Source organism: Grus americana, chromosome 13 (assembly GCF_028858705.1).
Source record: "Grus americana isolate bGruAme1 chromosome 13, bGruAme1.mat, whole genome shotgun sequence".
Classification (NCBI taxonomy): Eukaryota; Metazoa; Chordata; class Aves; order Gruiformes; family Gruidae; genus Grus; species Grus americana.
Window position 1 is genome coordinate 15,725,001 of NC_072864.1, and position 24,854 is coordinate 15,749,854.

At 44.7% G+C, this 24,854-nt stretch overlaps 1 protein-coding gene across 4 annotated transcripts in view; it reads right to left on the reverse strand.

The window, feature by feature from the left end:
- Positions 1 to 24,854, reverse strand: part of ZNF423 (zinc finger protein 423) — a 235,642-nt gene that overhangs the window by 145,278 nt on the left and 65,510 nt on the right. The window contains exons 1-3 of one of the 4 annotated variants that reach the window (XM_054841009.1): positions 19,968 to 20,080; positions 19,662 to 19,862; positions 15,614 to 15,694 (exon numbers count right to left, since the gene is read on the reverse strand). In XM_054841009.1, coding sequence (XP_054696984.1) covers positions 15,614 to 15,694; positions 19,662 to 19,758 — 178 coding nt within the window. In that variant the 5' untranslated portion in view covers positions 19,759 to 19,862; positions 19,968 to 20,080. Of the gene's footprint in view, positions 1 to 15,613; positions 15,695 to 19,661; positions 19,863 to 19,967; positions 20,081 to 24,854 lie in introns of those variants that run through there. The other 3 variants (XM_054841006.1, XM_054841008.1, XM_054841011.1) reach the window with 3 other exon arrangements.

Consider the following 24,854-nt stretch of genomic DNA (forward strand, 5'->3'; position numbering starts at 1 on the left):
AGCTGAGAGTGAGGGGCATTTTCTAATGGGTGTGGAGCATATTCCAGATGGACTGTATTGTCCTTCTATCAAATTATGTTGGAAAACCTCTGACTTCCAAAGAAGAAAATTAGCTGGAGTTTAAGTAAACAAACAAATAAAAAGGGAGAGAAAGTAAAATAAGTTTTGGAAGTCTACTGCTGAGAATTAAAAAGTCAACTATACACACAGTCATACCAATGAAATAAAGAATAACTAATAATAAAATACAGTTTTCTACCCAAAGATGTCAAAATCATTACAACGAGTAAGTGTCCCCCACATGCCGGTCCCACTCTCTGCATACTTTTTTCATAAACAGATAAACTGAGGTCCATTAAATGCGAGAGACTTTCCTAGGCTCGTGCCCAGGTTCACCCACTGCTTACAGGAGTACCTTCCTGGAGTCTTTCGCTTGGGCAACACTGCCACTCCACCACCTCATTGTCCAGGTATTTTGTCCTATAAATAGCTCAATATTACACATTGTCATGAGGCATCACCCTGCACACCGAGGTCTGCTTCATTATCTCAAGGTCTGTGCATCAGCAGCTGCCATAGCAGCTCAAAAGGTGCACTGAATCTCTCCTCACTGCCTCCTCGTTCAATGGCCGTTTCTTAGGGACAGGCTTAAAGCAGGCTGGGAAATTTAAGAATTAAACCACAGCATTTCAGAAGTTCTTTTTTTTTCTTGCTGTCACAAAATGCTATTTTTATTTTATGCAAAAATGGCAAAATAATTGGGAATGACCAAAGCGTCAGCAGCCGTGCTAGTTGTTATCACAGATCCAGTGCGGGCCAGGGAGGAAGGATCGTGTCCCATGCCCATTTCCCATGAAGGGAAATAAATGTCCTCCTCTGCGTCAGGGAGGGTGTCTGCAATGAGCTTTGCCCACATCCAAATCAGTCATATCCCAACCGTGACAGCAGTGAAGTCCCAGCAGCCAAGGCACCAATGCAGCCTGTTGAGGGGAACCCCAGATGGTGACTTGGGGACCTGCCTCAGCTGAGGAGCACTCAGCAGCATCCCCACTGTGCCCATTACCTGCTCGCTCAGACACACATACCCACCCTGCCGTGCCATCTCTGACTGCGCTGCTGGTGTATCCCAAACGCTAACGTCACAGGCAAGCTGGCTGGGAGACTGTAGTAGCACATTCAGTTCTGTTAACTTGTACTGCTGTCATGAATTCAGAGCCAGCCAACTGAAACATTAATGATCTGGTAAACTATGGAAAGGAACCAACTCAGAGTGAAGTCTCCAGCACAATTGCTTGACTGTTTGGGATGATGAACACTCATAGTTCCTCAAGATTTCAGCAGGAGGTGAGGGGTTTTGCACTTTTGTGATTCAAGTATATAATTAAGAATAAAAGTATAGGAAGGAGTAAGTCCCCACATCCAGCACACCTGATAATGAAAAATATGAAAGAAATATCCTATACTAGGAGGAAATCACTAGCTGCAAAAATCAGACAAAAAGAGTATTCAGGTGAGCCGCTACACTATCTGGTAATTCTTAGAAACACTGCAGAGGTGACTTACCACACCAATTTCACCACAGACACCAACAGCACTTCCAGCTGAAAAACAACCTTAGCTTTTCTGAAAGGTTTTCTAAGAAATCCTTTTTTCTCCTTTAGGAAGCCATGACTCATTGCTCAGTATAGCACAAACAGCCACCAGATACAGAAGCTTAAGTGCCAGAAAATGCTCCACTAGCTCACAGAGAGTGTTTCAAGTGGGAGCTTCAAAACGGCCTCCAGAACCACACTCGTGTTCAAAGGAGGTGCTAGAGAACACGGCCGTGTGAAATTTGGCAATCCAGCTTCACTGGCAGGAACAGGGAGGTTAGTTTTGGCTCACATGAGATCCTCCACCCTGTAGTTTGCTTTGAACAGTTTTAATGAAAAACTCAAAGTGAGATTCAGCTGCAACCATCAGTTTTTATCTAAGGTTGGTCAAAAGCAAAAGAAAGTTTATTTCTGTGTGCATAACGTTGGAGGGGGAATACAACCTCCCTTAGAAGAGACTCTGTATTTTGAGTTATCTTTGGAAGAGAAGGTAGCCGGGAGACCTATAATTCTCTCACACATATGCAATGCATGTAGGCAAGCAAAACATCGATGTGGTGGAGGATGGGGTGAATAGGTAAGCGCATCATCCAGCTTGTAGCACTGGGCAGCAGACAAGCCTGTCCACTTTACTACTTCCAGAGGAACAGTTAGTTACTCCTCCCACCTATTTGCAGCAGCAAAATGAGAAAACGCTGCTCTTCAGCTTGAATAGACATTTATTTCATTCAGAGAATCTACAGATGCCTCCAGAGGAGCTACAAGGCCCAAATCATTATAGCTTTGCCTCTTACCATGATGTATTTTGGAAAATCTCAAGCCCTAGAACACAAGTGGAAGGAGGAGGAGGCAAATCACAGGGTGCTGTTTATTCTGACACGTGGTAAGAGGAGGGAGAGAGCAAACCCACTTGAGGATGGCAGGCAGGAATACAGGATAAGCAGGACAGCCAGCCTTTCCTTGACAAGCTTGCAAGTGAGTTGGCCGCCTGCCCTTCCGGGGTCTCCAAACACTTCAAAGGGAAAAGGTGGTTATAGGCCACCAAGACTTTTTCCAGAAGACCATTGATGTTAAAGGAAGAGTTCCCTGCCTCCTAAAAAACCAAGAATATCTTGCTAACATAGACCAACAACATTTACTTCAAGTTTTCTGTTCCCTGTGAAACAAGAGAACATATACTTAGCTTTCCTCTTCCACAGACTACGCTGAAAATGTCAGAACACAGGACGAGCTAGCTTATAAATAATTGCAAAGCCCCTCCTGAAAAAGGTTGAGAGGGAGGCGGGATGAAAGCTCCCAGCCAGGAAAGCTGGGACTGCCAAGGAGCTGAACAGAATAAGGGCAAGGACAGTATGTGATATCCCAGCTCCATCTGTATGCAGAAATGAAAGGCATTGAGGAAAATATCAGTGCGGGTTATGGCAGGTGTTCCCAGGTGTGGGGAAATCCTCGGGGGAAGAGCACCATCAACAGAAAATACAGCAGACCTTATAAGAGACAGCTGACGTGGCGGATCCTACAAAAGCTTGTCTGCAGTATCTGAACATCTTTTGTTCTCTAGCCCCATTCTTTCACCTGGCAGCTCACAGATGAAAAAACCTGAGAGACGTTCCTGTCACAGGAGACTTTTCCTCAAAAGGCTCCTAAAAGGAGGAGGGACCAGGGTAATGCGAGGTCCACTACGGCGGATGCGTGGCAGAGGAAGCTTTACCTTCTAATAACGACTCTCCTACATTTCTGGAAATTCTCCCTAACCCTATCCCCTCGCTACCTGCAGAGCGCTAACAAAGCCAACATTGTCCATCAAGTCTCAATGTGAAGAGACTGATTCTCAGGAGCTTTGTGTTCATTTTTTTCAGCCTGGCATCCTAAGAAAACAAGGTTTAAGTGATCACATTGCCTGTCATACCACATACACTATTAACTTTTGAGTCACGCCGGACTGGGGACGGAGGGCTCCAAGAGAAATTGAGTTTCTTTTATAGAAATTGAGTTTGTATAAGACTGGAAAACCTACCTTTGATTGGGTAGGACAGAGACCCCAGTTCATATCTCTGCTGAGAGAAAGGCTAAGAACAGAGTCAGCATTTATCCCCGCTCTTGGGCCCGTCCTAGGCAATCAGCACCCGGCCAACCAGCACAGCTTGTGCTGCTGCCTGTCCTGCTTGTAGGCAGAGGACGGGATGGGGAGAATGGGGAATCTCTACGGGGAATGGGGTCGGGTGAGGGGCTGAGCTGGACTACTACGACGGAGAAACACAACATCATAGCAAGTCTGGCCTCATACATAAGAAAACTTGTGTTTTCTGCCAAATTGCCTGTAACTTCATGACACATCATTGGGGACAAACGCCAATATTTCTCAAGTGCTCGCTGAATCCAGTATGTAGCCACACACAAAACAGCAACCAGTTGGAGAGTTCATCCATTAGATTTGTTGCTACAACTTCTTCTTCCCTTTTTGCCTAAGTACAGTAAGCAATAGAAAAGTCACAGTGAAGTCACTTTATCTCCTAATGTCGCCACTTTCTAGGTCTGCACAATTAATGCAGCGTTTCTTGAAACAAGTAGAAAGCATGTGATGAATCAAACGCGAGTACTCTGGAAACAGTGCTCCCATAAGACCACAAGGCTTGGCTCTCAAGTGAATTTGTGACATTGGTAAAAAGCAGCTCTCCACCCCAAGTGTGCTCTGCAGGGGTGTTTTCCTATATCTACTGACCAAACTATTGATTTTTAAAGAAAAGTGAAGGAACAAAAAAATGTCCCTTTTTCCTGTAGCACCACATGATAAATTTCATTCGCCCCATCCTAACTGCTTCTAGTGACAGTGCAGTGTTTGTCTGAATTTTTAACAGATGTTTCGAAGTACTCTTGACCACTTCTCTCTCCTGAGGATTTCTGCAGTGGGATAGCTCTAGATAGTAATACAAACAAAGCTTGTAAGAGGCTCTTGGGGATAAATCTGTAGACACTGCATCTAGGATGGGTGTGGGTATGGGTCCAAGCCTTATGAAACTTTGTAAATATCCCCTAAAGACTAGCAAGCTGGACTGACCCTGCCTGCAGATGTTTTTGAGCTTACCAGCCCCAGAGTGAAAAGCAAGACAGCTTACAGATAACTGCAACACTCCTCAAACAGCCTGAGAGCGGGATTTAAACCCAAACTTATAAAAGCAGGGATATACTGGAGCAGAACAGAATAATGCAAAGGATGATGTGCGATGGTGTAACTCCATTTCAATTCAAAATACCAAAGAAGCTGCAAAGGGGATCAGTCTGGGCTGAGGCAGAATTTCCCAGATGTCAGGTTACCCTTGGGAACAAGCACACTGGATTCAACTGACAGGTGTGAAGGTACTCATGCAGTCAGAACACAAATTGCTTTAAAACAATAAAATCTCTGCTTTCATTTTAAAAGAAAATGAGTATCTTGCACTAACGCCTGGCAAGGAGGCAACGACATCTGCCTGAGTTTGTACATGGCCTGAAACAGTTGGCTAAAACATGCTTATGGCTGCTAGTTTACATTATCAAAACGTAACCACAGCTATTTCATACCAAAATGAAATCTATTAAAGCTATTGTCGGTGCTTCACAGCAGCTGAAACTGTTTTTTTTTTAAAAGGTCAGTCTACTAGCTGGAGAGCAAAAACAAGCAAGGCGGCTGTGCCAGCCCTTCGGATGTGGCTGCATCCTGCAGTCTGGTTCTGCATTCCCTTAAATGCCGGGCAAGAAGCAGCGGCGAGGTCTCGGCAGAGGCCGACTGCCCTGCCAGCCGCGGGGAACGGACGGCTGCTGGGCTCCCGCGGGGGCAGACAACAGGGCAGCGGGAAGCCGCGGGGTGAGCCCGCCCGGGGCCCCACGCATGCCCCACCACAGCATGCCGCACCTACTTCTTGCCGGGGCAAAGAAAGGGACGGCTGTAGAGGACATCGCTTTTTTCAACCCCATTCAGCTTTGTGGCGGCTGTGTCATTCACAACAATACCACAGCCCTCCCCCACCCAGAAAAACCCATTAAAAACCCCAACCTGAGATCCACTTCCCCACAAATAGCATAGCATAGCTCCAAACACCCCCACCGTCAGCGCAGACCAGGCATTTGCCGTCATCTTCTGCATTAGCATTTCTGTTAACCCTTTTGTAAGATCCTTTGACTCGGATTCAAAATTCCTCCTTCTGAAAAACACTTGTTAAATATTGGCCCTGACTGCTACACAAAGTGATAGCTTGGTAGTCATAACCCACAAGATATATTTAGCTTCACAAACTCATCATCAATGGATTTTGAAAGCATTGTAGCCAACAGACTGGAAACCACATGCAATACAAACACATAATAGAACTTTTAATGTGCAAAGAGACTAAACAAAAAGATCCTTGACCTTCTTGCTTTCCCTTGCATACCATTATCCCCAGCGAGACAGCAAATGGAATGACGTGGAGAGCAACAGCTACCATCAAGCAACTTTGGAAGCCAATTTCTACAGTAGTTAAGCAGTTAATGGCGTTAATCAGAATGATAACTTATTAAATTCTACATTTATGCAAATAGCATTTTGGCATATCACATGGAGACCTGAGTAGCAGAGCTCGCCAGGAAAAGGTCCCAACATCTTTTACATTTGCTGGTTTGGTTTTTTTAATACCATGTAAAATAGCGTCTGCGATGGTTGGCACATCAGACAAACCACACTGAAATAAAAAGCTGTACTCACAAATTAATCTCCATCATCCCAAATAGATTAATGAACAAATTGTTTCATTCTTAACCTTTACGAAGCAGGGATTAATCTCTACAGCTAAATCCAATCTCTGTCTTAATCTTTTTAACAAGAAGGTGACATTTCTTATAGACCTTCCTAAAACAGGCAACATTTACTGAACAAAGAAAACAGCAGATATCCCTAACTCTCGCCATGCTACAGTATCTATAGCACAAAAATATTAAGCAGCAGAGTAGTTTATGACTATGACATGAACGGACGTTATCTGCGCGTGATGAGATGAACAAGGAAAACTGCGGGTTAGGGTAGGCAGAACTCACAGCAATTTTAGTTTTGTAAAGCCTGTGTGGAAAACTTACTGTTTTCCAAAAGAAATATCTGGCAACTTTTGGGCTCTGGGTGGCATTTAAATTCAATGAGGCTGGATAAAACAGGGCATTGGATGAATTCAATTCAGCTATGAATTGCACTTTTAATTGCTTTCAAGATGTAAAAAAACAGTATCAAGATGCGCTTATGCACATCGTTTTCCCCTTTGTTGGTGCTGCTGTTTAATAGAATTAAATTCTGCACGGAATTTTACCTATTCATTTAGTTCATTCTCTGTCTTCGGGAAAATGAGGTGGGAACCACTTGCTGCAGGATGTTGTGCAAAATGAGTAGCTCACCAATTGAAATTGTACTTCTATTTTGAAAATCAATAAGATTGCTTATACACAAGCCCTAACTGTTGGGTTACTGATGTCTGTGTAAATATACGTGTATTGGGGTACCTTCTCTTTCTTTGTGCAAAGCCTGCAACACAGAATGTTAAAGTATCTCTGGAAAAAATAATTGGCCTTTTTTTCCCCCTTTGGGTACAAATTTCTGTTTTTAAATGAATGTGCAGGTTTCCTGTTGCTGCATAAAGCCCTCGTTTCAAAATACCGTCACTGGCTAATTCTAGGTTTAATTAAAACAGAATGTTTTGTATCACAAACACCTTTTTTTTTTTTTTTTTTTTTTTACAGCATATATCTTCTTTACCTCAAGGTGATTGCTGGCTATTAAGAGGAGGAGGACTTTTTTTAAAAAAAAAAAAAAATAATGAAATAATTCAAAGTTTTACAGCAACTCTCTTTATGGAGTCAACTTATGCAAGCACCGAAGCCTTTCCAGAGAAAACAGGATTCTCCCCACCTCCCTCTGGCTTTTCTCCCTACTGAATGCCATGGCCTTCACTCAACCAAAGGAAATGAAAGACAGACTGAGACAACAGCATCACGTGGGTGAAGGTCAGATTGATTTTCAGCTGTGTGGTGCTGTTTTATCACCCTCAGGACAAAAGTTAAGCCCTTCATTTTTTTCATGTCTGCTTTAACAGAGCAACTTGTTTTTTCTTGAAATTTTGGTTGGGCTTCATACCACCAGAATTATCAAGAATAGCCTAATTTAAAACATTTGTGGAGATGATCTTCTTCAGAGTAAAATCCAAAGCAGCCCACACACCATACCACTTCTATCCATGAGCTTCCTCTATTCCCTACGTACGAATAGTGGCTCATTGAAACTACTGAGGTTTCTGCAGTGACATTCGCTGACAGCAAAAGAAGAGTGGGATGCAGCTGCCGGCTGTTCAGCAATGATCCTGGGCACGGGGAGAGGAGCATTTGCTATCTCAAAAGGAGCAAGTTCACAAATTGTTTTTTCTCCCCATCCTCCCTCCCTCCCTCCCTCTCCCCGCTGCTTGGAGTGGCCAAGCTCTCTGCAAGCTGAGCCTCCCCTCCCGCCTGTCACTTGGTGATCCGGACATGCACGGCCAATTACTGTGGCAGCCACTGGAAAAGCAGACAGTTTTGCTAACTCATATTGCACTTTTCCCAACTCCATTACCACTTGCAAAATCACTCCCCGCAACTTGCTATAAGGATCTGCTCTCCTCATTTCTCTTTTAATTAAGACCGAAGCTCCCCTAAAGTAATGATGTTATTTTCAATACAGCCAATTTTAGTTAGTCACATCTTCAAAACTGATTAACAAAACAAAGCATTTCATACATCATAGATATGTATGTATATAACTAGTTATTGAGAGAAAGAGCATCTTCCCTCCTGATGTTTGCATTTCCAGAGTTTAAACTGGCAGTCAGAAACCTCAGTATTCTCTCATTTAAGCTATGAGAGGAGAAAATCCTACTCACTTTCATTTTCTTTAAAATTTGGGGTTAAATTTGTCTTATTTGTGTGAGGAATGCAACAGCGTTGTGACTGCCTCCTAAACATCACAGTTTATCCACCATGAAAAAAACAAGGAATACTATCTGCTTTAGTTATATGTACCAGAGGCTCTGGTCAAAATCAAACGCAGTTACACTGGATACCATTAAAACACCTAATGGAATACAATTCCCACGTGAAACAGCTCTTGTAAAACAAACCACGGCAAGTGTCTGTAAGAGAGGAAGGAGTAGAGAAGGGCTGTAAGGTGAGATCAAGCAGCTATCCAGGTTGGATCTGGATGCAGTCTGAATGCAAATTAAATAATTTGCTAGGTTTTGGGAACAAAGATTTGACTAACACGTCTTTAGCTCGTCTGAACCCGGCTGAGACTGCCTCCGAAACAGCACACGGAGCAGTCTGATTTCTCACAGCACCTCAAGGAGATCTGCAGATGCTGGTCCCCGTGGGACGGTTCCAGGAAGGCTCTGCACGTGTACGGAGCCCCAAGGAAGAGCCGGCTCTGGGACCACAGACAAAAGAGCAACTGCGGCTGAGAGCAAAGGAGAAAACAGTAATGCAGTAAGGTGTAACTTAAATATATAAACTGTGAAGCGACTCAGTTACGTGCTGGGCCAGGAAAGGGCAAATGCCAGCACAGCAACAGGGAGAAGACTGCAGTGAGCAAGATGCGAAATGGTGGCAGTCCAGAAAGGAGCAAGCAAGGAGACAGCCTGCAAGGAGGGAGCCCACAGGGACACCAGCAGAGACAACGGGGAGAGGGAAGGGAAGAGAGCCGTCGCCCCAAGGACACAACCAGAAGAACTCACAAAAGCAAAATCCCGTACGATGCAGAGACAGACCATGAGGGGAGTAGCATTGTAAATGTTAAAAAACTGCCCTAGAGGTATGTTTCATTTTTGGCTGGTTTTGGCTTGTTTGGTTGCTATGGTTGATTGGTGCAGGTTGAACAGCGTCATTTTTAAATCTGGTTAGACTGCTCTTGGAGTCCAGTAAATCACCTGCATTCAAGTTTTGCTCAGAGAAAATGAACACAGGTGTATATATTTATATTTCTGTAGACTGCAAGGTCATAAAGGGAATTTATTCTACTTCCGTCTTTCCAAATTTTCTAATGAATAATTAGTAGATGCAGATTTCTAAAAATGACCATTTAATATAAATTATATCAAATCTCATTTATTTTAAGAGATATCATTAAGTACAAAGTCTGCACGAGTGAACTGAGTTCAGTGTAGAGGAAATGACTGGGAATTACGTTCAAAAAATCTATTCAAATGTTTAATGTAACAGATTCCCTGGAGAAGAGAAAAGGGATGGGCTTCTTCAGCCTTTCCTTATGTCCTTCTCAGCAAGGCTAACAGTAATTGAGTAGCAACATGATGAGGAGCCCAAAAGTCTTTCACTGTTACGCTGAGAATGGAAGGAAGCCTAAAAATGAGATGGACCCACATGCCAAAAAAAATGGTGCCTTCAAGAGGAAGCTCACCCCCACAGTTACAGGTGCCACCAGCAACAAAACCCACCTGGATTAAAGACTTTGGCTTTTCCACCAATTTCATGCACGTCATTAGGCAAATTGGTGAAGCCACAGTTACAGTAATTTTCCTCCAAAGTAACTCAGACTGTTAAGGGGGAAGGTCTTGAATTCTCCTGCAAACCCTGACCTCTCGTCCCCCTCATGTTGACATAAGGCTTGTGCAGCTCCATAGGGCACCAGATCCAGCTGTGCAGGCTAAAAATTAATCCTTCTAATTGTCAGCAATATCAGCTCCCATGGACAACACAAACCTTGTACCAGCATAAGGTAGGAGACAGACGGACGGACAGATGCAAGGAAGGAAGGAATGCCTCTTCCAGTAACAGTCAAAACTTAAGTCAAATTAGAGTGACGACTTCTTAATTCCATGATGATAAAATTAAAAATAGCACTTCCTTATGGCAGAAAGGATTCACTAGTCTAAACGTTTAAAGCTGGCTGTAACAAGCAAGAAGTCTGAATAACATTACCTATATTTAATACACATTATTTAACTTAAATTTCTACTGAAGATATTTTCAACAATTTTGAATTTAATATAAAATTATGAAATCTATTTTTTAAATTCACCTCACTGTTTAAAACACCTATTAAAATTACTTAAATGAAACAGCATTCAAAGGTACATACTTGTTGCCAAAGCTTTGAAGAAAGTCAGAAGCTGCTTAGACCTCTGGTGGAGGTCTTCTGATGTGCAAACCCAGCTTGGAGAGCAACAGCCTCTCCAGCAGGTGCAGGGAAAATATTTCCCTTATTCAATTTATTTGACTGGTTCAGTCCAATAACGAGTTTGTTCAGAACAGAGAAACTATTTGGCACATGATCGCTAATTTGTTTCTTGCCAGCCCACAGTAAAGAAAGGCGTGAGACCCCTACGGAGAATGCAGGCACCCACTTGAGGTTGTCCACGGGAGGCCACATACCTTGGTGGATCCATCCTGCTCACAAGAGACTGCTGTGCTGCATGGGTGCAGGCTGCCGGCCGGCACGGAGGACACCGAGCAGCCCTCCCTCGAGTCGGCGCTTGAGGCAGGCTGAGCCCTGGGCTCCCGGACCCAGAGGCCATGCGGAGATGCTCCAGCGAGCGCTCCCAAAGCCAGCCAGCTGAAGAGGACCAACCCATGCTGGCACGTTTCCCTAAAGCCAGCCGGCACCGGGGGGTGGAGGCTGCTTTCTGGCTTCCCCAAGCCTGGAGCACAGTTAATAACATGCCAGCTGTATCTGCAGACAAGCCAAGTTTAATGAGGCTACAACAAAAGCATTCAAATATGCACTACAGAACTTCTGTGGGGATTTTTTCTAGAGCTTGTTTTAAAAAAAATGAAAGATAGGAATTCTTGACAATGTTTGTACACACATTTCCTTTATTTTTAATTGATTTTTTTAAAAAAAACCATTTATATTCTACAAATTCAAAGAAATCAACATTAGAAAGACTTTTTAAATCCTACTACTTCCAACAGCAAAATTACGTTGTGTGATGAGTGCTTGAAATGCACTGCTGGTTGCTTTTTTCTTAATACACATTGAAGTCTTAATTGTTTTTCCCCTACATGGCCAGACACCATCTTTGTGTATGCCAGGTCTTCACACCAGGACAAGTACTATCCCTCGCCTCCTGCTCGAGAACCCGGACAGACATGTAGACGTGACCACATCTCTAGCGCTAGTGATGAAGGAGACACCTCACCCACTCGCTGTCCTATCAGCCATGCTTTACCACGTGCCTCAGTCTCTTACTCTGGGTCAAGATATGGGAGGTATCGATAAGAGGATTGCGAATAGGGATGGCTCACTGTCTCCTCCACCAGAACTGGAGGGTATCAAATGAAAGCAGGTGACAAAGCTGAAGTGAACAAAAGGGGACACTTTTCCCCAACACGTAACTGAACTCGGGGTCCCCAACACGGGAAATTCTAAATGCATTACCTTGCTTCAACAAGAAACTTCGAAATAGAAATTCATGGAACATTGTCTGAGGAATTTAAATAAAAGGCACCAAGAAGTGCCCAGAGAAGTTTGCTGACAGTGCAGAGAATATTCTGGGGAAATGGCGCTATGGGATCATCAGGCAGGCTCAGTATGGCCATCCTTATATGAAGACTACTTATCTGATGCTCTGCTAAGGGATAGGGCAAGAAATCAGGAAAAAAGCAGACTTTCAATGCACCTCTTGTTCACCACTCACATCTGCAATCTGAAGATCTTGACGGCTCTGAATCTGCCAAAGCTGTTGATATGGCCAACACTGTTTTGTCCCTCAACAACCCACAGAAAGGCAATGCGCGCCCTTCAGCAGCGCCCTAGCCACAAACAATCTGCACTCTTGTCCGTCTGAGACAGGACAACCCCAGCACATCCTCCACCGAGCTCTCTAAGGCATTATTAAAGGCCACTTTATAACAAGCACACATCTGTTGTAGTCTCCAGGCTATCCTCACTGCATTTCTGAATTGAGTTTCACATATTGGGTTTTGTCTACAGCCCCCTGAATGCTGGGACCTGCTCAGGGCAGCAGTGATCCTCCTTCCCGCAGGCACGGCTGCCCTTGCAGCACTCTGCAGGTTCCAGCCCTGGAAAGAGCCTTTCCACTGCAACCCCTCCCTCTTCTTTTTCAAAAAACATTTATTATTTACTGAGATTTCTGTAATGCCAAGAAACAAACCTGCCCTATGCAGACCCATGCAATACTCCCTCTGCTGTAACATGGCGATGGATTATCCTTTGCAAACAGAAATCTGAAGCACAGGGAGAAGGGCAGGTGGGGCTCGGGCACCCCTGGCACCCCAGAAGAGTTGCATGAGCCCTGAGGTTGTGCAGGGGGGAGCCAGGTGGGCCCCAGTTCCCAGACACAGGTCCTGCCACACATGGGAGCTCTCATGGCCGGCACCTGGCAGCTAGCTCTCGCTTTGCAGCACTTGGGGTGCTTCGGTCTTTGTTCATCTCCCTATTTCTGATGCAGCAATGTATCAGGAGGTGAAAGCAGCTTTCCAGAGAGCCAAGAGCCGAAGTGTTCAAGACTTCAAAAGGACACATGCCTTTAAGAGGCCTTGTTTAAAAGACGCACCCACTTTCTCTTCTACCATTTTCATGTATACCTGTGCTTACTTTGCAGACTACGTTTTGAACTAGATAAAAGTAGATAAAAGAACTCAATTATAGTAGCAAGAACGAAACAGTCCCTTGCCGATACAAGCATGCTAACGTGTCATCCTCAGCTCCTCACTGGGCCATATGTTTAAAAATGACAGGGAAAACATTCTTCCTGTGTGAAAAACATATGCTGCTTGAGGAAAGACATCATCATTGCTAAGAAATGTTAGTGCAGCCTCAGAGTGCATAGCCGGGCCGTCCGTGATGACTGCTGGCTACAGGGAGGCTGAGAAAGGGGTAGGGATAGCTCATTACCTCCCCTCGTACCAGGGGTTTTGGTTATATGCAACCAAACTGCCTGCAGCCGTGCTGGCAGCGCTCCTATCTGCACACGCAGTGCCTGGTGCTGCCTCCCTTGCCATGGTCCCCGGAGGGACCTGGCACAAAGGTGGCCGTGGCGATTTGCGGGGGGCGGCGCCTGGCACACTGGCACGCTCTTATCGGCGAGCACACTGCCCTGCTCCTCGCACAGGCTCCCGCGTGGCTGGGGATCTGCCGTGGACTTGCCGCCGTGCCCCCGCTGCGGGAGACCCTCCGTGAGGCCACAAAGCAAATCCTGAGCTGGGTGTTTATGGCAAGTAAGCATTGTTTTAAATTCATGTGGCTCGTCCCCCCCCCCACAAACCCTTACAGGCACCGGCACTCCTGCAGAGTCCAAGAGACAGCCAGAGAAAAACAATTGCTGAGGCTCAGCCCCCGCTAACGCCTCCCCATGCCAAAGGGCTGAGCACGGGGCACGCGCCCCAGCCGGAGCGGAGCAGCCCGGGGGTCTCACCTACCTTCACCTGCCGGACGACCCTCCGATCTGCCGGATAAGCAACGCTGTTAGGGAGCATAACACTTTGCACAACTTTCACAAACATATGCAGTACATTAAATGCTACACTAGAAGCACGTTTGCAGGCAGCCCCCACTCATGCCAGACACCTTGCGTGGGTGCAGAGCCAGTGCTGGCAGCCGGCACGCTGGGCAGCGCCGGAGCTCTTGCTGGCCTGTGGCAAGCGGCAGCTCAGGAAACACATTGCACAGGATGTGCTGCGAAACCACCACGTTGGCAAAGGTTACCATATGCCTTGTTTGTCATTAAATTTGCAACTGTGCTTCTGTTTGACTTCAGATCCAAATTCAGATACGGGATTATGCTTTATGTTCTACATGATAAATACATATTTCACTGAGCACCTGTGTAGAAAGCCAGGCAGCCCAGCACCTTATCAGCACACTAATTTTCTGGTATGCGTAGGCAGAAGTCCTGGAAAGAGCCTCCTCACAGGCTGGCTGGGAACCTCCAGGTAAACTCAAACATCACCCGTGTGATGAGAGCAGTGAGGAGAGCCAGACCCCAAACCATCCAGCCAAGCGTACCCCTACAATAATCTGGGGTTTTGGAGCTCTCAGCACTGATGGGCACAAATACTGACTACAGGGAGACACGTGAAGTGCCTGGGCACCACGGCCACGGCGGCTGCCCGAGCCCTGGGGAGCCCTGCCGCCCCTGCACCTGGAGGGGGGACGCCTGGGACAGACTAAGGACAGGAGCCTGTGCTTGGAGCCCTCCAAGTGATTGACAATAAAAACAGTGCCCCGGTGCCCATTTTCAGATCTAGACAGCAAGAACTGAGGACTCCAGGGAAAATCCATGTTTTTACAGTTTGCAATATTACTGAGCTTTTGTGGTGCCAATTTTAAAACACTGCTACGACCTCTGGAAAGAAGGAAAACTGCATTTCAGCACGACAATGTAGAAAAGAACAAAAAAAGGAAACTTGTTATTTTTTTAGCTTGAAACACTAGTCAGGTTAAGAGAAAGGAGCAGAATTCTGGCAAGGACAAGAGCACTCAGACTGAGCCACAACACAGTAATTAGGGCCAGTAGGTCATTAGAGCCACAGCTGTATAAACTAGGTGTATAATTAAGTTTCCACACTGCTTTTTCACAACTGTATTTCAGTTTCTTTTGTGGAGGATGATCAGTAGTTCATTAATTTAAAGAAGCAACAACAGCAGCAACAAAAGACAGAAAAATCTCTGACTTGCCAATCAGGTGCAACAAAAGATTACAATTTGGGGGAGGGCTAATTTTGGAAATATATGTAAGAAGTCTCTCTTTGTCAGTGGGAAGTACAAAGTGCCACCTGACAAAAACATTCATGAGACATCACTTGTTGACAAGCTGCCGTGTACGGTTTTCTGGATAAGCATCCCGCATATACAGTTGCATGGCAATTATAATTCTTGTAGCAGGTGAAAGACAAGAAAATGCAAAATTATACACTAGCATGAAACAGTTATAATACCTCATTTCAAACGTAAGCCTAGTGTACAAGTTATAGGGCATTTAAAAGGAGCAACTGCAAGACTTTAATTATAAACTAGTTCCTACCGTACAGTAGTTTAGAAAAATCAGCCGCTTCCAAGCTGGCAATATCCATATATAGCTCTGCTGCTGTTTGAAACAGACAACCTGTAAAGTTATCAACAACAGAAGAGGACCTCATGAAATGCTCAGAGACCCCACCGTAACCTACTTCTGTCCACTTCATTGATGCACTAATTTGCTTTAAAACACTCTACATTCAGTTGAGAAACTGAAGAAAAAAGTTTACCTGAAGATATTCTGACCCATGGAGGAAAGGGGTAATATGGGCGGAGGAAGCAAAAGTAACACAATAAAACACTGGGGCTAAACCCAGGCTAATGCAGGTGGATTAAAAGACACAAGCAAAATGGCAAATCTCGTGGCTTTTTAGCCACTTTTCATCAGACAAACAAACAACTCCGCATCGGCCACCAGACAATGATATATTGCAGAACAGGTACTTGATGTATGCAGCCTCTGGTGCTGGCTGGAGGACACAGTAATTTGTAAATCCATGTGCAATTCGTTACTCTTGTCACTAATGCTATAAGATAGCATCAGGCTATATATAACACCTACGCTGTAACAGCAGTGTGCAAAAAAAATGTATAGAAAAGACTGCACGTGAGGCCGATGGCAATTACATAGTCTTCTCTAGTTATGGGGACCTGGAATAGCAGTGAGTTTTAAATTAATTTTAAAAGCTTAACACATCCAGCGTATACACTAGGCGTGTTTGTTTATTCTCGGAGTATTTTTCAAGATGCTCGCTAGTTGTTTAAGGCACTATTTCCAGGACTGCTGCAGGAGAGCTCATTTGTGGGGGCAAGCTGGGAGACAAGGGAAGACATGAGCCGGTAAGGAAATGTGATGTTCTTTCAGTACAAGCTGCCCCCATTTAGACCCTTTTCAGATCCCCATAGACACTGGAAACCTACAACCTGCAATCACAGACATCAGTCATGAGCAAAAGGTATAAAAGGCACCTAATTCTGTCAGAAGGAGAACATCTCTACTACACTGACATCAAAAGGAATGCCACGCACTTATGCTACCAGAGATGTCTAGATTTCAGTGGTGTTTTGTCCTCAAAGAAACAAGTCTGAAATACATCGAAAAGCAAGGGGGGAAATGGCTGTTTGTTACCTCCTTACATGTCAAAGCAGCTGCGTTCAAACTGTATTATAACTTCAGTGCGCCGTAATGAATTTCTAAGGGATTCCAATGAAATAGATGGTTTATCCTATTCTTTGGAGTGATCTCTTGTAATCCTGCAACACTCCTGAGCTACAATACCTTCCTACCTTCAGTATCCCAAAGGAAGTCATTAGTTATGTTGTATTATCAGCTTGGTGATATTATCACTACAAATATTACCTGTATTGATCTGGAGCCATGTAGACACGACTGAAAACCCTGCTTCAGATTAAGACATGAAAACCTAGCTTGCCAAGAGGTCAGGCACTGCATTACAACCTCAGACGCGTCAGGCAGGCATTATAGGCAAACGAAGTGCAGGGTAACTAAGGACACAAATAGCTTATTTTGTGGGGTAATATCTTTAAAAATACCACACTTCCTAATGCGATCTTAAGGTTTTCACCCTGGTGGTGCAAGTCTTTTCAGAAGAACTAACAAAGATGTGCATTTTGCATGCTTTGAACAAACTGGTGGGTCTGAAAAGGTTTTTTCCTCAAGGTAAGATATGTAAATATCAAGCAATATTCCAGATTGTCTTCATGGAAACATTCTCATTCCAGAATATATGAGCGCAATCTTTCTATTTACTTTAAATCACTTCAGGACACTAGATTAAACTAAATGGAAAACAGGCACTCTTATTTTGGAACAAGGATATCCTCACATGGAGATAATTAGCACCTATTCCATGTATATGCAGATGGTTATATGGTGCCTTTTTATGACAAAATGTCTTTGTAAATCATCAGCACATGTGAAGACAGTAAAAGAAGATGAAATTATGCTACCTGCAATCAAAAATTAGCAATGGGAATCCTAACAAATTATTTTGATAGGTCCCAAAAAATATAATTTATTTTTCTTAGTCTCACTAGCAGAATACTACATTGAGGATACATAAAAACTGAGGTGTGAAAACACGGACTGTATCACTATGAACAGAATCTCCAGATTGCTATATTTTAATGCATATTTGCCTCAGGAAAAAAATTGCTCCCTTTCATAGCGCTGTTGGCCATCATAACCTTACGTTCCTCCTCTGGAGTCCCCGCCAGCAGCGCCCGCTCCCCTCCAGCCTGCCCCTCTCCCCCAGTTATGCCATTACAGCTGTTCTGGGGGACCACACAGTTAACCAGACCCAAGCAAACACCTGGGGTAAAAACAGTTTTTCTTTTGGCGGGGCTCACCCCCAGCACCATGAGCAGCTGTACCGGCACGACGTAGGAGACAGGGCAGCAACAGAGCAGAAGCCACTCAGGGCCAGCCACACGCCCTACAGCTGCACGGCTGCCCACCCAGCCTGGCAGCATCCTGCCTGTCCCACTCCCCGTACAGGATGGCGTTGGGAATGACTCGTCCCTGCAACTGTTCCTTTGGAAAGGACCAATGCCCACATGGGCTGTGCACCTTGCCTTCCAGTTTGGAAAACAGGATTTTTTCTATTCAATGGCATTTTCATGCTTACTGCCCTGCAGTAGAGTACGAATGTCATTTGCAGAAGTCTCAGGCCAATGCCATGCTTCTCAGCTGGCCAAGAAATGACCCTGCGAGAAGTAGCCTTTCAATTTTATGCGCTTTCAAGTTTGCAGCCTACATAGTGTTTCAAGTAGAGCGCAGAGCAAGGAGCCCTTGGGGCAGGCATAGGACTGCAATCCCTATCCACCTGCTGGGGAAAAGCCCCAACGTCCCTCTGTCCTTCCTCCCAGCAAGCAGGGAAGGATATAGGAACGAGAGCAGGGGGAACCTCATCTCCACAGACCAGAGCAAGACGGGGGAGGACGCTTTCGGGGTGGGAGTCAGACCGAGCAGAAGCCCCCATCTGACCCTCCCTCCCTTGCTGTACTCTGTTTCCTGTATGTTTTCTTGGCTCAGCATCATTTTACTTATGCCCAAAAAGAAGAGCAGAAAACATGGACTAATTACCAAACAAATTAAGTGGCCAGAGATGAATATGCACTCGGGAGAAAGAGGATGGGATACTGCTGCACCAGAGGAGAAACTAACCTTTCTGCCCTCAGCCAGCTTTGACCTATCCGTCTGCCATAATAGCAACTGCCTAAAAATAGTTTAGATGAGCGCGGAGGAAAAAGTGATGGCAGGGTATTCAATTCCAGGAAGGTGAAGGATGAGAATCTCTGATTTAAATACATATGAACATATTCTGCACTCCCCCTCCTAAGATTTTATTTAATCTTTGGTAAAATCTGCAAAGCTTTTTACTACCCCCGTAAATCAGCTTAGTGTGCTCTGCAGAATACCTGCTGCTACCGCCGGCCATGCAAAGGCAGCCGTGTAAAAGCAAGATATGTTGCAATTGTTCACACCAATGCTCTGAGCTTGTTCTTACTTTAGAGAAAGTAAAATCAAGATCAGCGTAGGCTAATGCTGTCCTCACTTCCATAAAATTCAAAAGGCGATGCAATAATAACCTAGGGAGAATGGTGTATTTTTAGGGTGGGATTACGAAACTCGCACTATGAATTTTTATCTCCGAAATCGTCACGTTCTTTTACGGGGTTCAGAGGCCTTTCTTCCTGGGAGTTTTGCACACTTCAGTCATTTAACTTTTTTAATCTTCCTACATTTTGAGAGAGAGGGAAAAATACTCTGCCTGAAACTTTTAGCATTAAAAAAACCCCCACAACATTTTTGTCTAACATAATTACTGACAGATTCCAATTGGAAAGCTGTTGCTTTTATTTTAATTTTATTAAAGGAGTGAACAAAGGCTACCCAAGGCACCACAATAAAATTACATTAACTGTAAAATTACATTATTAATTCTTTAATCTCACTTGAGGCCTCAAGCTGTTGCTATGTCCAATTACCCAGCTAACCACCTGTCAGAACTGTAAAGCTAGTTTAACATTACCTCCAGGACAGTTGTGTGCCCTGTGTTCAGTCAGGTCTGCCAGTGAATCGAAGTCCTGCTGACAGTTATCGCAGGTGTAAATTGACTCATCCTCCATGTCTTCATCTTCCTCATTTCTCTCTTCCTGGCTCGTCACACTGTTCCTCTCTTCCAGGGCCCGGCTGTCCTTCGCTTCACTCTCCAGCTCTCCTCCCAGGCCACCTGCCAACAGCAAGAACATCCTCTAAGTTTGAGAGGTCTGAAAAATAAGAGCTTTAAGAAGGATGTTGCACTTATTAAGATACATTTAATTACAGCCGCTCTCACATTATTCCCGACACCTTTCATTATATTAATGTGGTTTTTATATCATGCGGTGCAACAATTCTCAACTGTATTCTCTGCTGCTTAGTGCGAATCCTGCAAACACTCTCCTAATCTTCTCTGGTGGGTGTGTAGCAGGAGCCTCTAACTCTCTGTCATATAAAGTTGTTAGTGTTTTATCACTTAACCAGATTCTCAAAGCTTTAAAAATTGGCAAGATTAATTACAGCCCGCAAAGAAAAAGCATGTGCTGAATTTTAATTCTCAATGCTTTCCTCTCCCTGCCACCTCCAAGACCCAATATTAGTAACGAGAAGAAAAAAAAAAAAAGATCTAGCTGAAGGCCCCCAAAGCACGTACACCCCAGGTCGTGAGAGATCCCACTGAACTAACGAGAGGCGCTTTGCTGGGCAGATGAGCCTCATGTTGTGCTGACCTAGCCAGGAGCTGACAGCATTGCATCCGACCTTCAGGTCTCTCAGATATTTTTTATCTTCATCTGTGACTGGAACATGGACTAGCACAAACACCTTTGCCAAAACCCCCATAAGTTTTCACGCGTGTTAGCGTACACAGAGACTGAGCTCTCTGGCAGCTCCAGAAATACCCCAGTGCAGGGGCACCCTGGGGCCGTGCAGGTGGCAGCTCCGCGCACAGGGCAGCTGGCGGTGGGGTGGGAGGCACGGGCAGCTGGCCACAGTCAGACCCCCCAGCTGCACTCAGCAGCCTGTCACGAGGGATGGGCTTGCAGCCACATCCTCACGACTCCAGGACACCCCTTTGGCCACGGTGGCCACCCAGACATGCCTGAAACCAGTTGTGCCCAATGGCTCCACGCAGCACTGCGGCCAGCCCTCACTTGGGCTCTCCAGAGAAGCAGCAGAGGTGAAAAAGCCCTTCTAAGTCCCTGTTCCCCTCTCAGCAGGGAAAGCATCCTTTCGATACGCTGGCCACGCTGACCGGGCTTTGGTGACCAGCTGAAACAGAGATGCCTGTGCCTCTTCCACACGCGTGTCCCACCAACATGGGTGATACAGCCGCAGGTGCTCCGCCTGCACCATTTCACCTGCCACCGCGAGCACTCACACACTCTGAATACACCCTGTTGGTAAGATGGGAACATTTGAGAAATCATCCAGCAAAGTGAAACGGAACCGCAGGCTCTTGCAGCAGAAGACATCCTCCCGCACCACGTGCCAGCTGACCCCGAAAGCAGGGGAGCTGCTCGAGCCAGGCCGGAGGAAGGTGCCACCTTGTTGGTTTGGGATGCGTCTGGGTTTTAAGCCATTAAGGAAACGCCAGCGAAGAGAGAGATGAATTGTTTCTAAAATTAGATCAGTGCCAAAAAGATTAAGGACAACCAATGCTGAGAACATGAAACAAAGCTGAAAAATAAAATTTATTAAAGATGAAAACTGGTTACCACAAGCACTGCAATTCAGACACGTGCGTTAGTAGGGTTCTGCTACCACTGTCCAGCCAGAGCACATTTTATACCATCTTCTGCACTGCGCATGATAACATAAATCAACCGGTGTAAAATGCTCTGCAGTTTTCCATGGAGCACTCGTAACATGACGTACACTTCGAATTGCAATGGAAATATTAAAAATCAATGTCTGCTTGTGGTGTTCACAGCATCCCTCTTAGTAATTAACTGATCTGCACATTTTCAGGTTCTTTTACTGTTAAATTATACATACTTTTCTACTACAAAATTTCCATTAAGGACTAGATATAATGTTCATCTTAACAAATCAGATATGCCACTTACACAGCGGTAATGAATTTAAGGATTTGCTTATAAAATGTATCACTCACTAAGCTCTCCATATTGTAAGTCATCATCTGTACTATGTTTATTCAATAAAATGCTGTTTGCTGAACCTCATGCTTTATAGACTCTTCCTTAAATAAAAATGTATCGCAATGAAAAAACACATGATTCTGGTTCTCTTTATACTACTTCACCAAATAAGTTATGTTTGAAGCTATGCTAGCTTTGCTTTACTTCACACATAATTTAACGTACATATTCAAATTATCACTTCCATTTTGTCATATTTACTTGGCCCACCTTTTTACAGACTCTCACCGCAGGCTGCAATCACAAACATTTTAGGTCATTCAATCTTTTTAAAGCCTGTATGTCCTGCAGACTTGATAGCTAATAAATCAGAATGTCAACTCTCTGTTTTATAAGACAGAAACCTATAAAAATAGTCCAAGTATATAAATCTAACCTAAAGAACTGCCACCTGCTTCTGTGCCGCCTGCCGACAGAGACCTCGGAGAAGCACTTCTGAACTGACTTTGCCACAACCTGAAGAAGAAAGTTTTTAGGCAACTTCGGGGAGGCTTAAGGGACCTTCACTAATATTTTTAGCAGAAATATTGTCTTTTGACAGTTAACCTAAAGACCAGCTGATCTGGTGAGTACACTGTGACAAATTCATTGTTGGTTTTACTCCAACACTTCGTGACTACACCAGGGATAAAGCTGTTCAACCGAGTCCAACAATAACAAATAATTTAGCACACTGCTTTAGGAAAAATAAATTGTACAAAGTGAGATAAGAAAATAGATTCCTGACTGCAAAGCAAAATTCCAGAAACATTTTTTAATTCCCTGTTGAATGGGAAATCTGATCCTCTAGGCAACTTTTCAAAAGCATCGTTGCTTGACAGAGTTGTATGTCAAATAACACAACAGTGAATCTTGCATAAATTATTTAGCAAATGCAACACTGCTTTAAAATGAGGCTTTTTTTGCTGTTTTCAGCAAGTTGAAGGAATTTTACATGTCTGCCACGCCTCAGTGTTACTGTCCTTTGAATAACACGGTCTTCAGATTCCTCTGCTGAGCCACATGCTTGGTGCTTGCCTCGTAGAAACCAAACACCACCGAGAAAAATCTGGGGTGTTTCTTGGTTTCTTTGACCTTTGCCTCCACTATTTTGACAACGAGCTGCCAGCAGTGTGTGCAGGGTGCGGGTGGCCCCAGGGAGATGCTAGCTCCTTGCCCGGGGGACCGAAACAGCCAGCAAGCACCAGGGCGGTGATGGGAATGGGTGGTCCATCCAGCAAGAAAAAGCTTCAAAAGCAGCCCAGCTGCTCCCGCGGTGAGCTCAGTTTCCCTGACGAGGACAGCAGGCTGCGAGCATTCCTCAGGAATTCATTTCTGAGGAGTTTTGCTGTACTAGTTCACCAATTTAAGCTGCAGTTTTCCTGCTGGCAAGAGCTGCAAGAGCATCCCGCCCCAGCGCAGCCGGGCAGGACGGGTGCATGCAAGCATGAGCACACTGCCGAAGGGTTTTGGGTCACCGTGGGAGGCCAAGGCACTGCTGGCACTGGGAGCGGGAGCAGGTGTGATTTTGGAGCTGGGCCTGGCTCTGAGGAAACACATCCGTACCACACAAAGGGGCTTCTTGGTGGCCACAGCCAATGGCACCTTCTGAAGTCTGAAAAGATCAGTGGCTACCTTGTAGCATCAAGCACACATATGTGTATTAACTGACACAGCTAATTTTTAAGATGGCCTTTGAGATTAATGAACTTAATTCAATAATAAGTAGTTTCTATCTAGATTGCTAAAGTAAAATAGTAACTGAGTTGCGAGGAATTTGTACAGGGAATGCCTCTGCGAAGGTGGTACAGCACCACGGGTGCACAGCTCCCGGCCAGCACCAGGACATTTGTGCACAGCACAAGGGTACGGCCGAACATCAGCAGAAGGGAGCTGCTAGCACCATGTCTTAGGATAAATGATCACTAATTAATTCTAAAGGGAGGGGAAAAAAGCCCCTGCATTTCACAAAAATATTAGTAATTTTTAAATGAACCTGCCATTTCTAATGATGGCTTTAACAGTTTTCTTGCATGAGTAAGAGAATACAATTTGAGAGATCAGCCTTGAAAGTACACCTTACTCTACCTGAAATGTCAGGAAACAGGGATGGGGAGCTTTTTGGTGCCCCCCCACACACCTTTTTTTTTTTGCCTGTAGCGCAGTGGAAGGCCTGCAGGGCTTTACACAAGAAGAATATTTTACCCTATGACCTAAACAATCTGGCCAACAGTCAAGAATATGTTATTCTAATTGCCACTAAAGTTAATGTTGTTAATGATTCTTGGTTTTTCTGTAAAAGCCAGCTTATGCTCTAGAAAGTTACTATTTCAAAGGGGACATATGAAGAACTGGGAGTGTTCCTGCCTGACCTGGTGGTCCAAGGAATGTGGCAAACTTGGCAAAGCTGGAAAAGTGAATACCCAGAGGTCCGGCTTGAAAGTTGCAGTCAGTAGAAATGTCTTCTGAGCTGTGTTCAAAACAGCTCCGTTACAGGAACAACACGCTCCTAAAGCCAAATATTTGAAAACAGATTACATGTACCATGTTCAGCTCAGGCCTCACTGAAGTCAAGAGCAAATTTCCACTTGCTTCAGTCAGACCAGGATTTACGGCACCACAGCCAGGCTGGGGTTGTGCTCGGAGCTGAGTGCGGCAGAGCCCCAGCCCTGGACCACGGTGCCAGCCCAGCTACAATGGCAGCAGCAAACTGCTTTGGGGACTTCAGTTACCGACGCAGGACTGAAGACACACGAAGGTCAGAGCCACACTGGGAGTGATGCTGATACCTACCTACAATTTCTACTGAGAGATGTGGAAACGGGTAACACTGTGCAATGCATGGGCCAGAGAAATTAAAAAAGGAACAAACCTCTTTGCTTATTTTTTCAGCTGTGGAATCAAATATGGAAAGTTTAAAATTTTATCTTAAGAGCACAATACAGGGCAAGCAAGCCTTTTTGTCTTTCTGCCAGTAAATTTTCTGGGGCTTTTCTTTAATTTTTATTTTTTTTTAAGCCTGAGTACTTTTTAAAGCTGGGATT